Source organism: Salvelinus alpinus, chromosome 3 (genome assembly GCF_045679555.1).
Source record: "Salvelinus alpinus chromosome 3, SLU_Salpinus.1, whole genome shotgun sequence".
NCBI lineage: Eukaryota > Metazoa > Chordata > Actinopteri > Salmoniformes > Salmonidae > Salvelinus > Salvelinus alpinus.
Genome location: NC_092088.1, coordinates 89,453,336 through 89,474,817, shown reverse-complemented (window position 1 = coordinate 89,474,817; position 21,482 = coordinate 89,453,336). Strand labels below are relative to the sequence as shown.

Here is a 21,482-nt window from a genome sequence, read left to right as displayed (position 1 = left end):
GTCCAGAGCTTCCGGCGACAGTTCCCAGTCCAGAGCTCCGGCGACGTTTCACAGTCCGGAACCTCCAACAACGGGCCACAGTCCGGAACCTCCAACGACGGGCCACAGTCCGGAACCTCCAACGACGGGCCTCAGTTCGGAACCTCCAACGACGGTCCACAGTCCGGAACCTCCAACGACGGTCCACAGTCCGGAACCTCCACAGACGGTCCACAGTCCGGAACCTCCAGCGACGGTCCCCAGTCCGGAGTCTCCAGCGACGGTCCCCAGTCCGGGGCCTCCAGCGACGATCCCCAGTCCGGGGCCTCCAGTGACAATCCCCAGTCCGGGGTCTCCAGCGACGGTCCCCAGTCCAGGGTCTCCAGAGACGGTTCCCAGTCCGGGGACTCCAGCGATGATCCGCAGTCCAGAGCCTCCGGCGATGATCCGCAGTCCAGACCCTCCGGCGATGATCCACGGTCCGGTTCTACAAAGGCGGAGGGATCAGCGTAAAGAGGAGGAACGGCGTCCAGAACGAGAGCCGCCACCAAGGGTAGATGCCCACCCAGACCCTCGCCTATAGGTTCAGGTTTGCGGCCAGGGGTCCGCACCTTTGGGGGGGGGGGGGGGGGGGTACTGTCACGCCCTGACCTGAGATTTCCCTTTGGTGTTTGTGGGTTCTTATTCTATTTTTAGTTGCCTGTCTGCACTATTCATATAGCTTCATGTTTCGTTCGTTTTGTTGTTTTGTTAGTTTGTTCAGTGTTCTTTCTCTAATAAAGAAGAATGTGTCCCCAATAAACATTTTTGGGGGGGCACATGGAGCAGTCGGCGGATCCGAGGAGCGAACCAGAGCTAGTCAGGGACACGGATGAGGAGTTCGACGCAAGATTCCGGAGAGAGGTGCTAGCATTGAGAGCGCTGCAGAGCGGGCGTGCTGGGGAGCGTATGACTGGTCAGACACCGTGTTACGCAGTGATGCGCACTGTGTCTCCAGTTCGCATTCATAGCGTGGTGCACTCTATTCCAGCTCTTCGCACTTGCCGGGCTCAAGTGAGCATCCAGCCAGGACGCATTGTGCCAGCTCTACGCTCCAGATCTCCAGTGTGCCTCCACAGTCCAGTACGTTCTGTGCCTCCTCTCCGCACTCACCCTGAGGTGCGTGTCCTCAGCCCAGTTTCGGCACCACGCATCAGGCTTCCAGTACGCTTCCACAGACCAGAGCTTCCGGCGACAGTACCCAGTCCAGAGCTTCCGGCGACAGTACCCAGTCCAGAGCTTCCGGCGACAGTACCCAGTCCAGAGCTTCCGGCGACAGTTCCCAGTCCAGAGCTCCGGCGACGTTTCACAGTCCGGAACCTCCAACAACGGGCCACAGTCCGGAACCTCCAACGACGGGCCACAGTCCGGAACCTCCAACGACGGGCCTCAGTTCGGAACCTCCAACGACGGTCCACAGTCCGGAACCTCCAACGACGGTCCACAGTCCGGAACCTCCACAGACGGTCCACAGTCCGGAACCTCCAGCGACGGTCCCCAGTCCGGAGTCTCCAGCGACGGTCCCCAGTCCGGGGCCTCCAGCGACGATCCCCAGTCCGGGGCCTCCAGTGACAATCCCCAGTCCGGGGTCTCCAGCGACGGTCCCCAGTCCGGGGTCTCCAGAGACGGTTCCCAGTCCGGGGACTCCAGCGATGATCCGCAGTCCAGAGCCTCCGGCGATGATCCGCAGTCCAGACCCTCCGGCGATGATCCACGGTCCGGTTCTACAAAGGCGGAGGGATCAGCGTAAAGAGGAGGAACGGCGTCCAGAACGAGAGCCGCCACCAAGGGTAGATGCCCACCCAGATCCTCGCCTATAGGTTCAGGTTTGCGGCCAGGGGTCCGCACCTTTGGGGGGGGGGGGGGGGGTACTGTCACGCCCTGACCTGAGATTTCCCTTTGGTGTTTGTGGGTTCTTATTCTATATTTAGTTGCCTGTCTGCACTATTCATATAGCTTCACGTTTCGTTCGTTTTGTTGTTTTGTTAGTTTGTTCAGTGTTCTTTCTTTAATAAAGAAGAATGTACGTATACCACGCTGCACCTTGGTCCGATCTTTATGACGAACGTGACACCAAGACGCCACCAAGAAGTGCAATTCTTTCACAGTGATTCTTGGGGATTTTGTTGCTTCTCACCATTTTCCTCCCTATCCTGGGGGGCAAAATGCATTTGCGTCCTCTGCCCGTGAGGTTTTCATCTGTTCCATATCTTTAGATTTTTTAAATAATTGCTCTGGTAGCCATTACCAGATAAAAAAAAAATAATGTTTTTAACCTTTATTAAACTAGGTATTTATTTAACTAACCTTTATTATGAAGGTCTACGACCATCTGTCTCTTTTGAACTGCCAGTTCTTTTGTTTTCTTCATGGTGTTGGATGACAAAGGGATATTGTATGCGTGTTACCTCATTTTTATACCCTAGTAAAACAGGAATTGATGTAATGGCTCATTATAGTTCCTTAAGACTTAGATAAACTTAAATAAGTGGAATTTAATTATTGGTTTAATTTTGGTAGATGTTATGTACAATAAACTTTAAAGGTGCCATTAATTGTGAAACCTTGATTTGGAGGACATTGATTTTGAATTAAATCAATAAATAGTTTTGGTGGATTCCATTGAAACGTTAATAAAATACATTATTTCTTACATGTTGGTATTTTGAGTTTCTCTCTATAATTATATTGTTTATATTTTTTTAAGTATTGTTTGTGCATTGCCAGTCAGGGGTGCCAGTAATTTTGGAGCCCACCATGCTAACACTAGCTGTATACCGGATAGCAACAATAGGACCTGTGAAGAAGAATAGCCTTAGCAAAGCATCTGGGCATGTGAACAGCTAACAAGCTAACTCTCTTGGTTTCACTCTCTTTGCTGCAGGGCACGCTGGACTGGGAGGACTTCACACAGCGCGTAGACAACCTGGCCATGTTCCTGGTCAAGAGAAGGGACGGGACCAGGATGTTTGTTCACCCATCATTCAGAGAGTGGCTGATCTGGAGGGAGGAGGGGGAGAAGACCAAGTTCCTCTGTGACCCCAGGTCAGGGGGTGGATGGGTCTTCTGGGGTGTGTGTGTGGGGAGGAGGGGTACTGTCCAAGAGACTGATATAGTCTTGGATAGGGTAACACAATTCTGGGAAATTTTCCCAAATTCCTAGGTTTCCATAAATCCCGGTTAGAAGATTCCTGGAATCAGGAGGAAAAATCCTTCAACCAGGATTTCTGGAAAACCTGAGAATTTGGGGAAAGCTACTAGAACCATAGTCTTTGCAACCCCATCCTTGGCGTTACCATATCTTGGAAACTGTTCTCTCACTGGCTAATGGCTAGTGACAATGTAGATAATGTGTGTGTGGTATGGTAAAGTCATTAAAGTGGTGTTTGCAACTGTTCAAATGGTCTGACCTACAGTATGTAAAGCCCTTTACACTCGTACCCATATACAGGTTGACAACGGCAGATTTGGACACTGCTAAATGCCTAAATTGGAGCTCAGTAGCTGTACAGTAACATGCTATAATGACGTCAGAGCTCAGTGGCTGTACAGTAACATGCTATAATGACGTCAGTCAATGGCTTTACAGTAACATGCTATAATGACGTCAGTCAATGGCTTTACAGTAACATGCTATAATGACTTCAGAGCTCAGTGGCTGTACAGTAACATGCTATAATGACTTCAGAGCTCAGTGGCTGTACAGTAACATGCTATAATGACTTCAGAGCTCAGTGGCTTTACAGTAACATGCTAAAATGACTTCAGAGCTCAGTGGCTGTAGAGTAACATGCTATAATGACTTCAGAGCTCAGTGGCTGTACAGTAACATGCTATAATGACTTCAGAGCTCAGTGGCTTTACAGTAACATGCTATAATGACTTCAGAGCTCAGTGGCTGTACAGTAACATGCTATAATGACTTCAGAGCTCAGTGGATGCACAGTAACATGCTATAATGACTTCAGAGCTCAGTGGCTGTACAGTAACATTCTATAATGAGGTCAGAGCTCAATTGCTGAACAATAACATGATATATATGAAACCAGAGCTCAGTGGCTGTAGAGTAACATGCTATAATGACTTCAGAGCTCAGTGGCTGTACAGTAACATGATATATATGACGTCAGAGCTCAGTTGCTGAACAATAACATGATATATATGACGTCAGAGCTCAGTGGCTGTACAGTAACATGCTATAATGACTTCAGAGCTCAGTGGCTGTACAGTAACATGCTATAATGACATCAGAGCTCAGTGGCTGTACAGTAACATGCTATAATGACGTCACAACAAAGTGGCTTGACAGTAACATGCTTTACACGACATCAGAGCTCAGTGGGTGTACAGTAACATGCTATAATGACATCAGAGTTCAGTGGCTTGAGAGTAACATGCTATACATGACATCAGACCTCATTGGCTGTACAGTAACATGCTATACATGATGTCAGAGCTCAGTGGCTGAACAGTAACTTGCTATACATGACGTCAGACATCAGTGGCTGAACAGTAACATGTTACAATGATGTCAGAGCTCAGTAGCTGTACAGTAACATGTTACAATGATGTCAGAGCTCAGTAGCTGTACAGTAACATGTTACAATGATGTCAGAGCTCAGTGGCTGTACAGTAACATGCTATACATGAGATCAGAGCTCAGTGGCTGTACAGTAACATGCTATACATGATGTCAGAGCTCAGTGGCTGTACAATAACATGCTATACATGATGTCAGAGCTCATTGGCTGTACAGTAACATGCTATACATGATGTCAGAGCTCATTGGCTGTACAGTAACATGCTATACATGACGACAGACCTCAGTGGCTGTACAGTAACATGCTATAATGACTTCAGAGCTCAGTGGCTGTACAGTAACATGCTATAATGACTTCAGAGCTCAGTGGCTGTACAGTAACATGCTATACATGACGTCAGAGCTCAGTGGCTGTACAGTAACATGCTATACATGAGATCAGAGCTCAGTGGCTGTACAGTAACATGCTACACATGATGTCAGAGCTCATTGGCTGTACAGTAACATGCTATACATGACGTCAGAGCTCAGTGGCTGTACAGTAACATGCTATAGATGACGTCAGAGCTCAGTGGCTGTACAGTAACATGCTATACATGACGTCAGAGCTCAGTGGCTGTACAGTAACATGCTATACATGAGATCAGAGCTCAGTGGCTGTACAGTAACATGCTACACATGACGTCAGAGCTCAGTGGCTGTACAGTAACATGCTATAATGACTTCAGAGCTCAGTGGCTGTACAGTAACATGCTACACATGACGTCAGAGCTCAGTGGCTGTACAGTAACATGCTATACATGACATCAGAGCTCAGTGGCTGTACAGTAACATGTTACAATGATGTCAGAGCTCAGCGGATGTACAGTAACATGCTATACATGATGTCAGAGCTCAGCGGATGTACAGTAACATGCTATAATGATATTTCAATTTAGCCTTATCCGTATAGGCCATGTCCCACCCGTTTAAAATGTTCATGAAATTAAGTGTATTTTGACATTGACTAGCCAATAGTGTGGTACCACTTTATTAGGAGTGTCCCAATTAGATGCTTTGTAGATGTTCAACTAACTGTCAACAACATTTTAACTAACTATCTACTAACCCTAACCCATAACTCTGAGTCTAACTCTAACCCTAGCTCTAAAACTCTAACCCTAACCATAACTCTGAGTCTAACTCTAACCCTAGCTCTAAAACTCTAACCCTAACCATAACTCTGAGTCTAACTCTAACCCTAGCTCTAAAACTCTAACCCTAACCATAACTCTAACCCTAACTCTTAAACTCTAACCCATAACTCTGAGTCTAACTCTAACCCTAGCTCTAAAACTCTAACCCTAACCATAACTCTAACCCTAACTCTTAAACTCTAACCCTAACTCGAACTCTAACCCTAACTCTAACCCTAACTTTAACCCTAACTCTAACTCTAACTCTAACTCTAAAACCCTAACCTTAACTCTAATTCTAACTCTAACCCTAACTCCAACTCTAACTCTAAAACCCTAACCTTAACCTTAACCCTAACCCTAACTCTAAAACCCTAACCCTAATTCTAACCTTAACCCTAACTCTAACTCTATCCTTAACTCTAACCCTAGCTCTAAAACCCTAACCTTAACCCTAACCTTATCTCTAACCTTCACTCTAACCTTAACCCTAATCTTTTTTTGTTCAGTAGCTTATGATGTTCCTCCTGTCTCTCTGTAGGAGTGGCCACACCCTGCTAGCCTTCTGGTTTTCTCGCCAGGAGACCAAGCTGAACCGACAGCAGACCATTGAACTGGGACACCACATCCTCAAAGCACACATTTTCAAGGTTCACCTAACCATACTCTACCTGCCTACACACACACACACGCACGCACACACACACACACACACACACACACACACACCTTCGTATGCACACAGCACAACGCAAAACAGTGACAGCTAAAATGATGTCTTTATATTTCAGGGCCTAAGCAAGAAGGTTGGGGTTTCCTCGTCTATCCTCCAGGGGCTGTGGGTTTCCTACAGCACAGATGGCCTGTCCACTGCCCTGTCCTCACTCAGAAACCTCTACACTCCTAACATCAAGGTAACTTACTGCTTTACCCTCCACTCCTAACATCAAGATAACTTACTGCTTTACCCTCTACACTCCTAACATCAAGATAACTTACTGCTTTACCCTCTACATTCCTAACATCAAGATAACTTACTGCTTTACACCTACACTCCTAACGTCAAGATAACTTACTGTTTTACCCTCCACTCCTAACATCAAGATAACTTACTGCTTTACCCTCTACATTCCTAACATCAAGATAACTTACTGCTTTACACCTACACTCCTAACATCAAGATAACTTACTGCTTTACACCTACACTCCTAACGTCAAGATAACTTACTGCTTTACCCTCTACACTCCTAACATCAAGATAACTTACTGCTTTACCCTCTACATTCCTAACATCAAGATAACTTACTGCTTTACACCTACACTCCTAACGTCAAGATAACTTACTGCTTTACACCTACACTCCTAACATCAAGATAACTTACTGCTTTACCCTCTACACTCCTAACATCAAGATAACTTACTGCTTTACCCTCTACACTCCTAACATCAAGATAACTTACTGCTTTACCCTCTACATTCCTAACATCAAGATAACTTACTGCTTTACACCTACACTCCTAACATCAAGATAACTTACTGCTTTACACCTACACTCCTAACATCAAGATAACTTACTGCTTTACCCTCTACACTCCTAACATCAAGATAACTTACTGCTTTACCCTCTACACTCCTAACATCAAGAGAACTTACTGCTTTACCCTCTACACTCCTAACATCAAGATAACTTACTGCTTTACCCTCTACACTCCTAACATCAAGATAACTTACTGCTTTACCCTAAACATTCCTAACATCAAGATAACTTACTGCTTTACCCTCTACACTCCTAACATCAAGATAACTTACTGCTTTACCCTACACTCCTAACATCAAGATAACTTACTGATTTATCCTCTACACTCCTAACATCAAGATAACTTACTGCTTTACCCTCTACACTCCTAACATCAAGATAACTTACTGCTTCATCCTCTACACTCCTAACATCAAGATAACTTACTGCTTTACCCTCTACACTCCTAACATCAAGATAACTTACTGCTTTACCCTCCACTCCTAACATCAAGATAACTTACTGCTTTACACCTACACTCCTAACATCAAGATTACTTACTGCTTTACACCTACACTCCTAACATCAAGATAACTTACTGCTTTACACCTACACTCCTAACATCAAGATAACTTACTGCTTTACACCTACACTCCTAACATCAAGATAACTTACTGCTTTACCCTCTACACTCCTAACATCAAGATAACTTACTGCTTTACACCTACACTCCTAACATCAAGATAACTTACTGCTTTACAGCTACACTCCTAACATCAAGATAACTTACTGCTTTACCCTCTACACTCCTAACATCAAGATAACTTACTGCTTTACCCTCTACACTCCTAACATCAAGATAACTTACTGCTTTACCCTAAACATTCCTAACATCAAGATAACTTACTGCTTTACCCTCTACACTCCTAACATCAAGATAACTTACTGCTTTACCCTACACTCCTAACATCAAGATAACTTACTGATTTATCCTCTACACTCCTAACATCAAGATAACTTACTGCTTTACCCTCTACACTCCTAACATCAAGATAACTTACTGCTTCATCCTCTACACTCCTAACATCAAGATAACTTACTGCTTTACCCTCTACACTCCTAACATCAAGATAACTTACTGCTTTACCCTCTACACTCCTAACATCAAGATAACTTACTGCTTTACACTTCTACACTCCTAACATCAAGATAACTTACTGCTTTACACCTACACTCCTAACATCAAGATAACTTACTGCTTTACCCTCTACACTCCTAACATCAAGATAACTTACTGCTTTACCTTCTACACTCCTAACATCAAGATAACTTACTGCTTTACACCTACACTCCTAACATCAAGATAACTTACTGCTTTACCCTCTACACTCCTAACATCAAGATAACTTACTGCTTTACCCTCTACACTCCTAACATCAAGATAACTTACTGCTTTACACCTACACTCCTAACATCAAGATAACTTACTGCTTTACCCTCTACACTCCTAACATCAAGATAACTTACTGCTTTACCCTCTACACTCCTAACATCAAGATAACTTACTGCTTTACCCTCTACACTCCTAACACCAAGATAACTTACTGCTTTACCCTCTACACTCCTAACATCAAGATAACTTACTGCTTTACACCTACACTGCTAACATCATGATAACTTACTGCTTTACCCTCTACACTCCTAACATCAAGATAACTTACTGCTTTACCCTCTACATTCCTAACATCAAGATAACTTACTGCTTTACCCTCTACACTCCTAACATCAAGATAACTTACTGCTTTACCCTCTACACTCCTAACATCAAGATAACTTACTGCTTTACCCTCTACACTCCTAACATCAAGATAACTTACTGCTTTACCCTCTACACTCCTAACATCAAGATAACTTACTGCTTTACCCTCTACATTCCTAACATCAAGATAACTTACTGCTTTACACCTACACTCCTAACGTCAAGATAACTTACTGTTTTACCCTCCACTCCTAACATCAAGATAACTTACTGCTTCACCCTCTACACTCCTAACATCAAGGTAACTTACTGCTTTACCCTCTACATTCCTAACATCAAGATAACTTACTGCTTTACACTTCTACACTCCTAACATCAAGATAACTTACTGCTTTACACCTACACTCCTAACTTCAAGATAACTTACTGCTTTACCCTCTACACTCCTAACATCAAGATAACTTACTGCTTTACCTTCTACACTCCTAACATCAAGATAACTTACTGCTTTACACCTACACTCCTAACGTCAAGATAACTTACTGCTTTACACCTACACTCCTAACATCAAGATAACTTACTGCTTTACCCTCTACACTCCTAACATCAAGATAACTTACTGCTTTACCCTCTACACTCCTAACATCAAGATAACTTACTGCTTTACCCTCTACACTCCTAACATCAAGATAACTTACTGCTTTACACTTCTACACTCCTAACATCAAGATAACTTACTGCTTTACACCTACACTCCTAACATCAAGATAACTTACTGCTTTACCCTCTACACTCCTAACATCAAGATAACTTACTGCTTTACCCTCTACACTCCTAACATCAAGATAACTTACTGCTTTACCCTCTACACTCCTAACATCAAGATAACTTACTGCTTTACCCTCTACACTCCTAACATCAAGATAACTTACTGCTTTACCCTAACATTCCTAACATCAAGATAACTTACTGCTTTACCCTCTACACTCCTAACATCAAGATAACTTACTGCTTTACCCCACTCCTCACGACTCGCCCCCCCCCTAACATCATGATAACTTACTGCTTTACCCTCTACACTCCTAACATCAAGATAACTTACTGCTTTACCCTCTACATTCCTAACATCAAGATAACTTACTGCTTTACCCTCTACACTCCTAACATCAAGATAACTTACTGCTTTACCCTCTACACTCCTAACATCAAGATAACTTACTGCTTTACCCTCTACACTCCTAACATCAAGATAACTTACTGCTTTACCCTCTACACTCCTAACATCAAGATAACTTACTGCTTTACCCTCTACATTCCTAACATCAAGATAACTTACTGCTTTACACCTACACTCCTAACGTCAAGATAACTTACTGTTTTACCCTCTACTCCTAACATCAAGATAACTTACTGCTTCACCCTCTACACTCCTAACATCAAGGTAACTTACTGCTTTACCCTCTACATTCCTAACATCAAGATAACTTACTGCTTTACACCTACACTCCTAACATCAAGATAACTTACTGCTTTACACCTACACTCCTAACTTCAAGATAACTTACTGCTTTACCCTCTACACTCCTAACATCAAGATAACTTACTGCTTTACCCTCTACATTCCTAACATCAAGATAACTTACTGCTTTACACCTACACTCCTAACGTCAAGATAACTTACTGCTTTACACCTACACTCCTAACATCAAGATAACTTACTGCTTTACCCTCTACACTCCTAACATCAAGATAACTTACTGCTTTACCCTCTACACTCCTAACATCAAGATAACTTACTGCTTTACCCTCTACATTCCTAACATCAAGATAACTTACTGCTTTACACCTACACTCCTAACATCAAGATAACTTACTGCTTTACACCTACACTCCTAACATCAAGATAACTTACTGCTTTACCCTCTACACTCCTAACATCAAGATAACTTACTGCTTTACCCTCTACACTCCTAACATCAAGAGAACTTACTGCTTTACCCTCTACACTCCTAACATCAAGATAACTTACTGCTTTACCCTCTACACTCCTAACATCAAGATAACTTACTGCTTTACCCTAAACATTCCTAACATCAAGATAACTTACTGCTTTACCCTCTACACTCCTAACATCAAGATAACTTACTGCTTTACCCTACACTCCTAACATCAAGATAACTTACTGATTTATCCTCTACACTCCTAACATCAAGATAACTTACTGCTTTACCCTCTACACTCCTAACATCAAGATAACTTACTGCTTCATCCTCTACACTCCTAACATCAAGATAACTTACTGCTTTACCCTCTACACTCCTAACATCAAGATAACTTACTGCTTTACCCTCCACTCCTAACATCAAGATAACTTACTGCTTTACACCTACACTCCTAACATCAAGATTACTTACTGCTTTACACCTACACTCCTAACATCAAGATAACTTACTGCTTTACACCTACACTCCTAACATCAAGATAACTTACTGCTTTACACCTACACTCCTAACATCAAGATAACTTACTGCTTTACCCTCTACACTCCTAACATCAAGATAACTTACTGCTTTACACCTACACTCCTAACATCAAGATAACTTACTGCTTTACAGCTACACTCCTAACATCAAGATAACTTACTGCTTTACCCTCTACACTCCTAACATCAAGATAACTTACTGCTTTACCCTCTACACTCCTAACATCAAGATAACTTACTGCTTTACCCTAAACATTCCTAACATCAAGATAACTTACTGCTTTACCCTCTACACTCCTAACATCAAGATAACTTACTGCTTTACCCTACACTCCTAACATCAAGATAACTTACTGATTTATCCTCTACACTCCTAACATCAAGATAACTTACTGCTTTACCCTCTACACTCCTAACATCAAGATAACTTACTGCTTCTTCCTCTACACTCCTAACATCAAGATAACTTACTGCTTTACCCTCTACACTCCTAACATCAAGATAACTTACTGCTTTACCCTCCACTCCTAACATCAAGATAACTTACTGCTTTACACCTACACTCCTAACATCAAGATTACTTACTGCTTTACACCTACACTCCTAACATCAAGATAACTTACTGCTTTACACCTACACTCCTAACATCAAGATAACTTACTGCTTTACACCTACACTCCTAACATCAAGATAACTTACTGCTTTACCCTCTACACTCCTAACATCAAGATAACTTACTGCTTTACACCTACACTCCTAACATCAAGATAACTTACTGCTTTACACCTACACTCCTAACATCAAGATAACTTACTGCTTTACCCTCTACACTCCTAACATCAAGATAACTTACTGCTTTACCCTCTACACTCCTAACATCAAGATAACTTACTGCTTTACCTTCTACACTCCTAACATCAAGATAACTTACTGCTTTACACCTACACTCCTAACATCAAGATAACTTACTGCTTTACCCTCTACACTCCTAACATCAATATAACTTACTGCTTTATCCTCTACACTCCTAACATCAAGATAACTTACTGTTTTACCCTCTACACTCCTAACATCAAGATAACTTACTGCTTTACCCTCTACACTCCTAACATCAAGATAACGTACTGCTTTACACCTACACTCCTAACATCAAGATAACTTACTGCTTTACCCTCTACACTCCTAACATCAAGATAACTTACTGCTTTACCTTCTACACTCCTAACATCAAGATAACTTACTGCTTTACACCTACACTCCTAACATCAAGATAACTTACTGCTTTACCCTCTACACTCCTAACATCAAGATAACTTACTGCTTTACCTTCTACACTCCTAACATCAAGATAACTTACTGCTTTACACCTACACTCCTAACATCAAGATAACTTACTGCTTTACCCTCTACACTCCTAACATCAAGATAACTTACTGCTTTACCTTCTACACTCCTAACATCAAGATAACTTACTGCTTTACACCTACACTCCTAACATCAAGATAACTTACTGCTTTACCCTCTACACTCCTAACATCAAGATAACTTACTGCTTTACCTTCTACACTCCTAACATCAAGATAACTTACTGCTTTACACCTACACTCCTAACATCAAGATAACTTACTGCTTTACCCTCTACACTCCTAACATCAAGATAACTTACTGCTTTACCCTCTACACTCCTAACATCAAGATAACTTACTGCTTTACCCTCTACACTCCTAACACCAAGATAACTTACTGCTTTACCCTCTACACTCCTAACATCAAGATAACTTACTGCTTTACACCTACACTGCTAACATCATGATAACTTACTGCTTTACCCTCTACACTCCTAACATCAAGATAACTTACTGCTTTACCCTCTACATTCCTAACATCAAGATAACTTACTGCTTTACCCTCTACACTCCTAACATCAAGATAACTTACTGCTTTACCCTCTACACTCCTAACATCAAGATAACTTACTGCTTTACACCTACACTCCTAACATCAAGATAACTTACTGTTTTACCCTTTAAAAATGAAAGCCTGGCTCCGTATATACCAACATTTGCTGCTTTCATCAGGGTTTCAGCCCTCCCTCTGACATGGGGCCAACCAACTCCAGTGTATTCCAAACCAGGTGAATCGCCTGAAGGGCTGTTCCTACTGACAAATTAAATGTACTTTCTATACAGTTTGTCTGTCTATAACACCGTGTAAAACCTGTCTGTGCCCAGGTGAGCCGGTTGCTGATGCTCGGCGGTGCCAACGTGAACTACCGGACGGAGGTGTTGAACAATGCCCCAGTGCTGTGTGTGCATGCCTTCCTGGGTTACATAGACATGGTGGGGCTCCTGTTGGAGTATGGGGCCTCTGTAGACCAGCCTTCAGAGAGCGGTCTCACCCCACTGGGCTATGCTGCCTCCGGGGGACACATGGCTATAGTCACTACACTGTGTCTAAGGAGAGCCAAGGTGAGAGGGGAAGAGGAGGGAGAGAGGGGAAAGGGAAGAGGAGGGAGAGAGGGGAAAGGGAAGAGCGAGAGAGAGAGAGAGGGGAAAGAAGAGAGAGAGGGGAGAGGAGGAAGAGAGAGGAGAGAGAGAGGGGCAGGGAAGAGAGAGAGGGGAGTAGAAGGAGAGAGGGGAAGGGGGGAGGGGAGAGAGAGAGAGGGGGGGAAGAGAGAGAGGGGAGTTGAGGAAAGGGGGGAAGAGAGAGGAGAGGGAGGGAGAAAGAATGGGGAGAGAGAGGGGAGTGGAGGGAGACGGGGGGAAGAGAGAGAGGAGGAGAGGGAAGAGAGAGAGGGGGAGAGGGATGGTGAAGAGAAGAGAGAGGGGGCAGTGGAAGGAGGGGGAGGGAAGTGGGAGAGATGAGGGGGGGGAAGAGAGAGAGAGGAGAGAGAGGGGGAGGGAAGAAAGAGAGGAGAGAGAGAGGGGCAGGGAAGAGAGAGAGAGGGGAGAGAGGGGGGGTAGGGAAGAGAGAGGGGGGGTAGGGAAGAGAAAGAGAGAGGGGAGAGGAGGGAGAGAGGGGTAGGGAAGAGAGGAGGGAGAGAGGGGGGAGAGAGAGGGTAGAGGAACGAGAGGGAAGGGAAGAGGGGAAGTGTAGGGAGACAGATGAGAGAGAGCAGAGAGAGGGGGAGGAAACAAAGAGAGAGGAGGAAGAGGAAGGGAAGATGGAGAGGAGAGGAGGGGGAGGGGAAAGGAGGGTGAGGGGGAGGGAAGATGGAAGATGGAGAGGAGGGAGAGAGGAGAGGGAGGGGAGAGGGGGAGAGGAGGGAGAGAGGGGGAGAGGGTAGAGGGAAGAGAGAGATGGGAGAGGGAAGAGAGATGGGGAGGGAAGAGGGAGAGGGGAAAGAGAGAGGGAGTGGAGGAAGAGAGGGGAAGAGAGCGAGAGATGAGAGGGAGGAGAGAGAGGAGAGAGGAGAAAGAGAGGGGGGAGGGAAGAGAGAGAGGGGGAGGGAAGAGAGAGAGGGGGAGAGGGAAGAGAGTGAGAGAGGAGTGGAGGGAGAGAGGGGGGAGGGAAGAGAGAGAGGGGGAGAGGAGGGACAGAGAGGGAGGAAGAGGGAGAGGGGGAAGAGTGAGGGGGGAGTGGAGGGAGAGAGGGGAAGGGAAGAGAGAGAGAGGAGAGGAGGGAGAGAGGGGGAAGAGAAGAGAGAGAGAAGAGAGGAGGGGGAGGGGAGAGGGAGAGAAGAGAGAGATAGTGGAGAGGAGGGAGGGAAGAGAGAGAGAGAAGAGAGGAGGGGGAGAGAGGGAGAGAAGAGAGAGATAGGGGAGAGGATGAGGGAAGAGAGAGAGAAGAGGACAGTTGTTTGTAGATTAATCTCTATCTATCTTAATCTTCATCAATCATCTGAGGACGAATAGGGATATACCAACTTTATGTGTGCTTCTGTATGTGTGTGTCCGTCAACAGGTGGACTACCTAGATAATAATGGTCAGTGTGCCGTGGTGCATGCAGCTCTCAGGGGCCAGATGGATGTGGTCAAGTTCCTCATCCAGTGGGACTGGGCCATGGGACAACCACAACAACAAGGAGCCTTCTGCAAGAGCCACGCTGTCCAGCAAGCCCTCATCGCTGCAGCTAGCATGGGATACACAGAGGTAGGCCTTTCCTCGCTGAGAATCTCCTGACCTGGGGATGCTGTAGCTTCATCATTTCTCCTCTGCTCATCTCCTGCTATTAGCATAATGCTTGGCACCAACCTTACTTACTCAGCTGAAAGTTTTCTACAGCTAGGATTTTAGTATGTGTTTTTTAGATTTTTTCCCGTAATTTCCCTGCAGTGTGTGGACTGTTTATCCCTCTGCGATCCTACCAGTATTGCATGCCGCTCACAATAACAAGTGATTTTTCAGTTTTTTTTTTTTTTGGAAGTGTAAAATGTATCATTATTTCAACCAGATTGTGTCCTACCTGCTGGACCTGCCAGAGAAGGATGATAAGGATGAGAAGGATGAGAAGGATGAGGAGAAGGTGGAACGAGCTCAAATTAACAACATTGACACCCTGTGGGGAGAGACAGGTACTACAGCTACAGCTTCTCATCCTGTCCTTGTTAAAAAGGTCTTCAGATATAGTCCGCAGCCTTGTGGAGGTTTGGGCCTAGGTCAAGCGTTAACCGGCGATAGCCAACACCCGCATAAATTATGTTTTGGTGCTGTCAGAGGTGGAACTGTCAAATCGGTGAGCAGCTGCTCTTTTGATCATTGTCATGAAGCCACATCCGTCTCACTAGCCTTAGAAGTTCAGAAAGAGAAAGTGTAGGCTATATAGAAATAATGACTCAAATTGAAAATCATTAAACAAAATAATAAGGATTTCTATCAGCCTAATGGAGGTGAAGATCACATCTCACATGCCAGTGTTCAAACAAGGCTGCATGGGATTTCTGTTAACGTGACTCCATGTAGCCAATGTCCGCTTTCCGTATAATGCTAGGAGCCGCTGGTGGATTTGACGGCTCTAATGTAGTTCCTCCTCCGCCACCGTCAAAACAACTGCTATGCCGATGTCAGCTAAAGCAGATCTCATTGACAGTGCTGCTTCCTTAGGGGGAATCATTATGCCTCAGGGGCTTTCTCTCCTCCCTCTTTCTCTACTGCCACATCACTGTTCTCTCCTCCCTCTTTCTCTACTGCCACATCACTGTTCTCTCTTTCCTCTTTCTCTACTCCCACACCACTGTTCTCTCCTCCCTCTTTCTCTACTGCCACACCACTGTTCTCTCTTTCCTCTTTCTATACTGCCACACAACTGTTCTCTCCTCCCTCTTTCTCTACTGCCACATCACTGTTCTCTCCTCCCTCTTTCTCTACTGCCACACCACTGTTCTCTCCTTCCTCTTTCTCTACTGCCACACCACTGTTCTCTCCTCCCTCTTTCTCTACTGCCACACCACTGTTCTCTCCTTCCTCTTCCTCTACTGCCACACCACTGTTCTCTCCTTCCTCTTTCTCTACTGCCACACCACTGTTCTCTCCTCCCCCTTTCTCTACTGCCACACCACTGTTCTCTCCTTCCTCTTTCTCTACTGCCACACCACTGTTCTCTCCTCCCTCTTTCTCTACTCCCACACCACTGTTCTCTCCTCCCTCTTTCGCTACTGCCACAACACTGTTCTCTCCTCCCTCTTTCTCTACTCCCACAACACTGTTCTCTCCTCCCTCTTTCTCTACTGCCACACCACTGTTCTCTCTTTCCTCTTTCTCTACTCCCACAACACTGTTCTCTCCTCTCTTTCTCTACTGCCACACAACTGTTCTCTCCTCCCTCTTTCTCTACTGCCACACCACTGTTCTCTCCTTCCTCTACTGCCACACCACTGTTCTCTCCTTTCTCTTTCTCTACAGCCACAACACTGTTCTCTCCTCCCTCTTTCTCTACTGCCACACCACTGTTCTCTCCTTCCTCTTTCTCTACTGCCACATCACTGTTCTCTCCCTTTTTCTCTACTGCCACACCACTGTTCTCTCCTTTCTCTTTCTCTACAGCCACAACACTGTTCTCTCCTCCCTCTTTCTCTACTGCCACACCACTGTTCTCTCCTCCCTCTTTCTCTACAGTCACAACACTGTTCTCTCCTCCCTCTTTCTCTACTGCCACACCACTGTTCTCTCCTTCCTCTTTCTCTACTGTCACAACACTGTTCTCTCCTCCCTCTTTCTCTACTGCCACACCACTGTTCTCTCCTTCCTCTTTCTCTACTGTCACAACACTGTTCTCTCCTTTCTCTTTCTCTACTGCCACATCACTGTTCTCTCCTCCCTCTTTCTCTACTGCCACACCACTGTTCTCTCCTTCCTCTTTCTCTACTGCCACAACACTGTTCTCTCCTCCCTCTTTCTCTACTGTCACACCACTGTTCTCTCCTTCCTCTTTCTCTACTGCCACAACACTGTTCTCTCCTTCCTCTTTCTCTACTGTCACACCACTGTTCTCTCCTCCCTCTTTCTCTACTGTCACACCACTGTTCTCTCCTCCCTCTTTCTCTACTGTCACACCACTGTTCTCTCCTCCCTCTTTCTCTACTGTCACACCACTGTTCTCTCCTCCCTCTCACTACTTCTCTTATGTGTTTAAATGCAGTGAGGTCATTGGTTTAAAACACTGTTGTGATATCTAACATCTCGTCTCATCCCTTCATAGAATGCTGTGTAAAACCACTATTAATGCCAGATATTACAATCGTTCCACCATCAAACCAATCTATTAATTTCAAATAATATAATCAGTCCACCATCAAACCATTCTATTAATGTCAAATAATATAATCAGTCCACCATCAAACCATTATATTAATGTCAAATGATATAATCAGTCCACCATCAAACCATTCTATTAATGTCAAATAATATAATCAGTCCACCATCAAACCATTCTATTAATGTCAAATAATATAATCAGTCCACCATCAAACCATTCTATTAATGTCAAATAATATAATCAGTCCACCATCAAACCATTCTATTAATGTCAAATAATATAATCAGTCCACCATCAAACCATTCTATTAATGTCAAATAATATAATCAGTCCACCATCAAACCATTCTATTAATGTCAAATAATATAATCAGTCCACCATCAAACCATTCTATTAATGTCAAATAATATAATCAGTCCACCATCAAAACAATAGCGTACGAGGGATTGTTTCATTATGCAGACAATGCAGTCTAGCCTACTAGATTATCCTTAGCTATAGTGCCTTCGGGAAGTATTCAGACCCCTTGACTTTTTTCACATTTTGTTACGTTACAGCCTTATTCTAAAAATTACTAATTTGTTTTTTTCCCGTCATCAATCTAAACACAATACCCCATTATGACAAAGCAAAAACAGGTTTTTAGAAATGTATTTATTAAAAATAAAAACTGAAATATCACATTTACATAAGTATTCAGACTCTTTACTCATTATTTTGTTGAAGCACCTTTGGCAGCGATTACAGCATTGAGTCTTCTTGGGTATGACGCTACAAGCTCTACGAACCTGTTTTCACTTTGGCATTATGGAATATTGTGCATAGATTGCTGAAAGAAAAAAAATGAAATAGATTTTAGAATAAGGCTGTAACGTAACAAAATATGGAAAAAGTCAAGGGGTCTGAATACTTTCCGAATGCACTGTACAGTATTTACTGGTAGCCCATTATATTACACATTGGAACTCAGACTCCCCGCTGTCGGGGCAATCATAGGCTTACCAGTGTTCTCAGAAGGGGGGTCACTCTTATGAGCACCACTGGGTCTCAGGCAGTCATCAGCTTGGTTTTCTGGAAGAGGAGGAAGGCCAGCACTCTCACTAGAGGAACTGTCACTCTTCTGGAGAGGAGGAGGAGGAGGGCCAGCACTCTCAGTAGAGGAACTGTCACTCTTCTGGAGAGGAGGAGAAAGAGGGCCAGCACTCTCACTAGAGGAACTGTCACTCTTCTGGAGAGGAGGAGGAGGAGGGCCAGCACTCTCAGTAGAGGAACTGGCACTCTTCTGGAGAGGAGGAGAAAGAGGGCCAGCACTCTCACTAGAGGAACTGTCACTCTTCTGGAGAGGAGGAGGAGGAGGGCCAGCACTCTCAGTAGAGGAACTGTCACTCTTCTGGAGAGGAGGAGAAAGAGGGCCAGCACGCTCACTATAGGAACTGTCACTCTTCTGGAGAGGAGGAGGAGGAGGGCCAGCACTCTCACTAGAGGAACTGTCACTCTTCTGGAGAGGAGGAGAAAGAGGGCCAGCACTCTCAGTAGAGGAACTGTCACTCTTCTGGAGAGGAGGAGAAAGAGGGCCAGCACTCTCAGTAGAGGAACTGTCACTCTTCTGGAGAGGAGGAGAAAGAGGGCCAGCACTCTCACTAGAGGAACTGTCACTCTTCTGGAGAGGAGGAGGAGGAGGGCCAGCACTCTCAGTAGAGGAACTGTCACTCTTCTGGAGAGGAAGAGGAGGAAGGCCAGCACTCTCACTAGAGGAACTGTCACTCTTCTGGAGAGGATGAGAAAGAGGGCCAGCACTCTCAGTAGAGGAACTGTCACTCTTTTGGAGAGGAGGAGAAAGAGGGCCATGCACTCTCACTAGAGGAACTGTCACTCTTCTGGAGAGGAGGAGGAAGGGGGCCAGCACTCTCACTAGAGGAACTGTCACTCTTCTGGAGAGGAGGAGAAGGAGGGCCAGCACTCTCACTAGAGGAACTGTCACTCTTCTGGAGAGGAGGAGGAGGAGGGCCAGCACTCTCAGTAGAGGACCTGTCACTCTTCTGGAGAGGAGGAGAAAGAGGGCCAGCACTCTCACTAGAGGAACTGTCACTCTTCTGGAGAGGAGGAGGAGGAGGAGGGCCAGCACTCTCAGTAGAGGCACTGTCACTCTTCTGGAGATGAGGAGGAGGAGGAGGGCCAGCACTCTCAGTAGAGGAACTGTCACTCTTCTGGAGAGGAGGAGAAGGAGGGCCAGCACTCTCACTAGAGGAACTGTCACTCTTCTGGAGAGGAGGAGGAGGGCCAGCACTCTCAGTAGAGGAACTGTCACTCTTCTGGAGAGGAGGAGAAAGAGGGCCAGCACTCTCACTAGAGGAACTGTCACTCTTCTGGAGATGAGGAGGAGGAGGAGGGCCAGCACTCTCAGTAGAGGCACTGTCACTCTTCTGGAGATGAGGAGGAGGAGGAGGGCCAGCACTCTCAGTAGAGGAACTGTCACTCTTCTGGAGAAGAGGAGGAGGAGGGCCAGCACACTCACTAGAGGAACTATCACCCTTCTGAAGAGGAGGAGGAGGGCCAGCACTCTCACTAGAGGAACTGTCACTCTTCTGGTGATAAGGAGGAGGAGGAGGGCCAGCACTCTCACTAGAGGACCTGTCACTCTTCTGGCGATGAGGAGGAGAGGGAGGGCCAGTACTCTCAGTAGAGGAACTATCACTCTTCTGAAGAGGAGGAGGAGGGCCAGCACTCTCACTAGAGGAACTGTCACTCTTCTGGTGATAAGGAGGAGGAGGAGGGCCAGCACTCTCACTAGAGGAACTGTCACTCTTCTGGCGATGAGGAGGAGAGGGAGGGCCAGCACTCTCAGTAGAGGAACTGGCACTCTTCTGGAGAGAAGGAGAAGGAGGGCCAGCACTCTCAGTAGAGGCACTGTCACTCTTCTGGAGAGGAGGAGGAGGAAGGCCAGCACTCTCAGTAGAGGAACTGTCACTCTTCTGGAGAGGAGGAGAAGGAGGGCCAGCACTCTCAATAGAGGAACTGTCACTCTTCTGGAGAAGAGGAGGAGGGCCAGCACTCTCAATAGAGGAACTGTCACTCTTCTGGAGAGGAGGAGGAGGAGGGCCAGCACTCTCAGTAGAGGAACTGTCACTCTTCTGGAGAGGAGGAGAAGGAGGGCCAGCACTCTTACTAGAGGAACTGTCACTCTTCTGGTGATGAGGAGGAGGAGGAGGGCCAGCACTCTCACTAGAGGAACTGTCACTCTTCTGGAGATGAGGAGGAGGAGGGCCAGCACTCTCACTAGAGGAACTGTCACTCTTCT

At 45.2% G+C, this 21,482-nt stretch overlaps 1 protein-coding gene across 2 annotated transcripts in view; it reads left to right on the top strand.

The window, feature by feature from the left end:
- Positions 1-21,482, top strand: part of LOC139571498 (protein TANC2-like) — a 58,102-nt gene that overhangs the window by 10,370 nt on the left and 26,250 nt on the right. For both annotated transcript variants that reach the window (XM_071394425.1, XM_071394426.1), the window contains 6 exons: positions 2,903-3,063; positions 6,275-6,383; positions 6,525-6,647; positions 13,722-13,958; positions 15,394-15,582; positions 15,884-16,004. In XM_071394425.1, the coding sequence (XP_071250526.1) occupies positions 2,903-3,063; positions 6,275-6,383; positions 6,525-6,647; positions 13,722-13,958; positions 15,394-15,582; positions 15,884-16,004 (940 nt within the window). The remainder of the gene's footprint in view (positions 1-2,902; positions 3,064-6,274; positions 6,384-6,524; positions 6,648-13,721; positions 13,959-15,393; positions 15,583-15,883; positions 16,005-21,482) is intronic.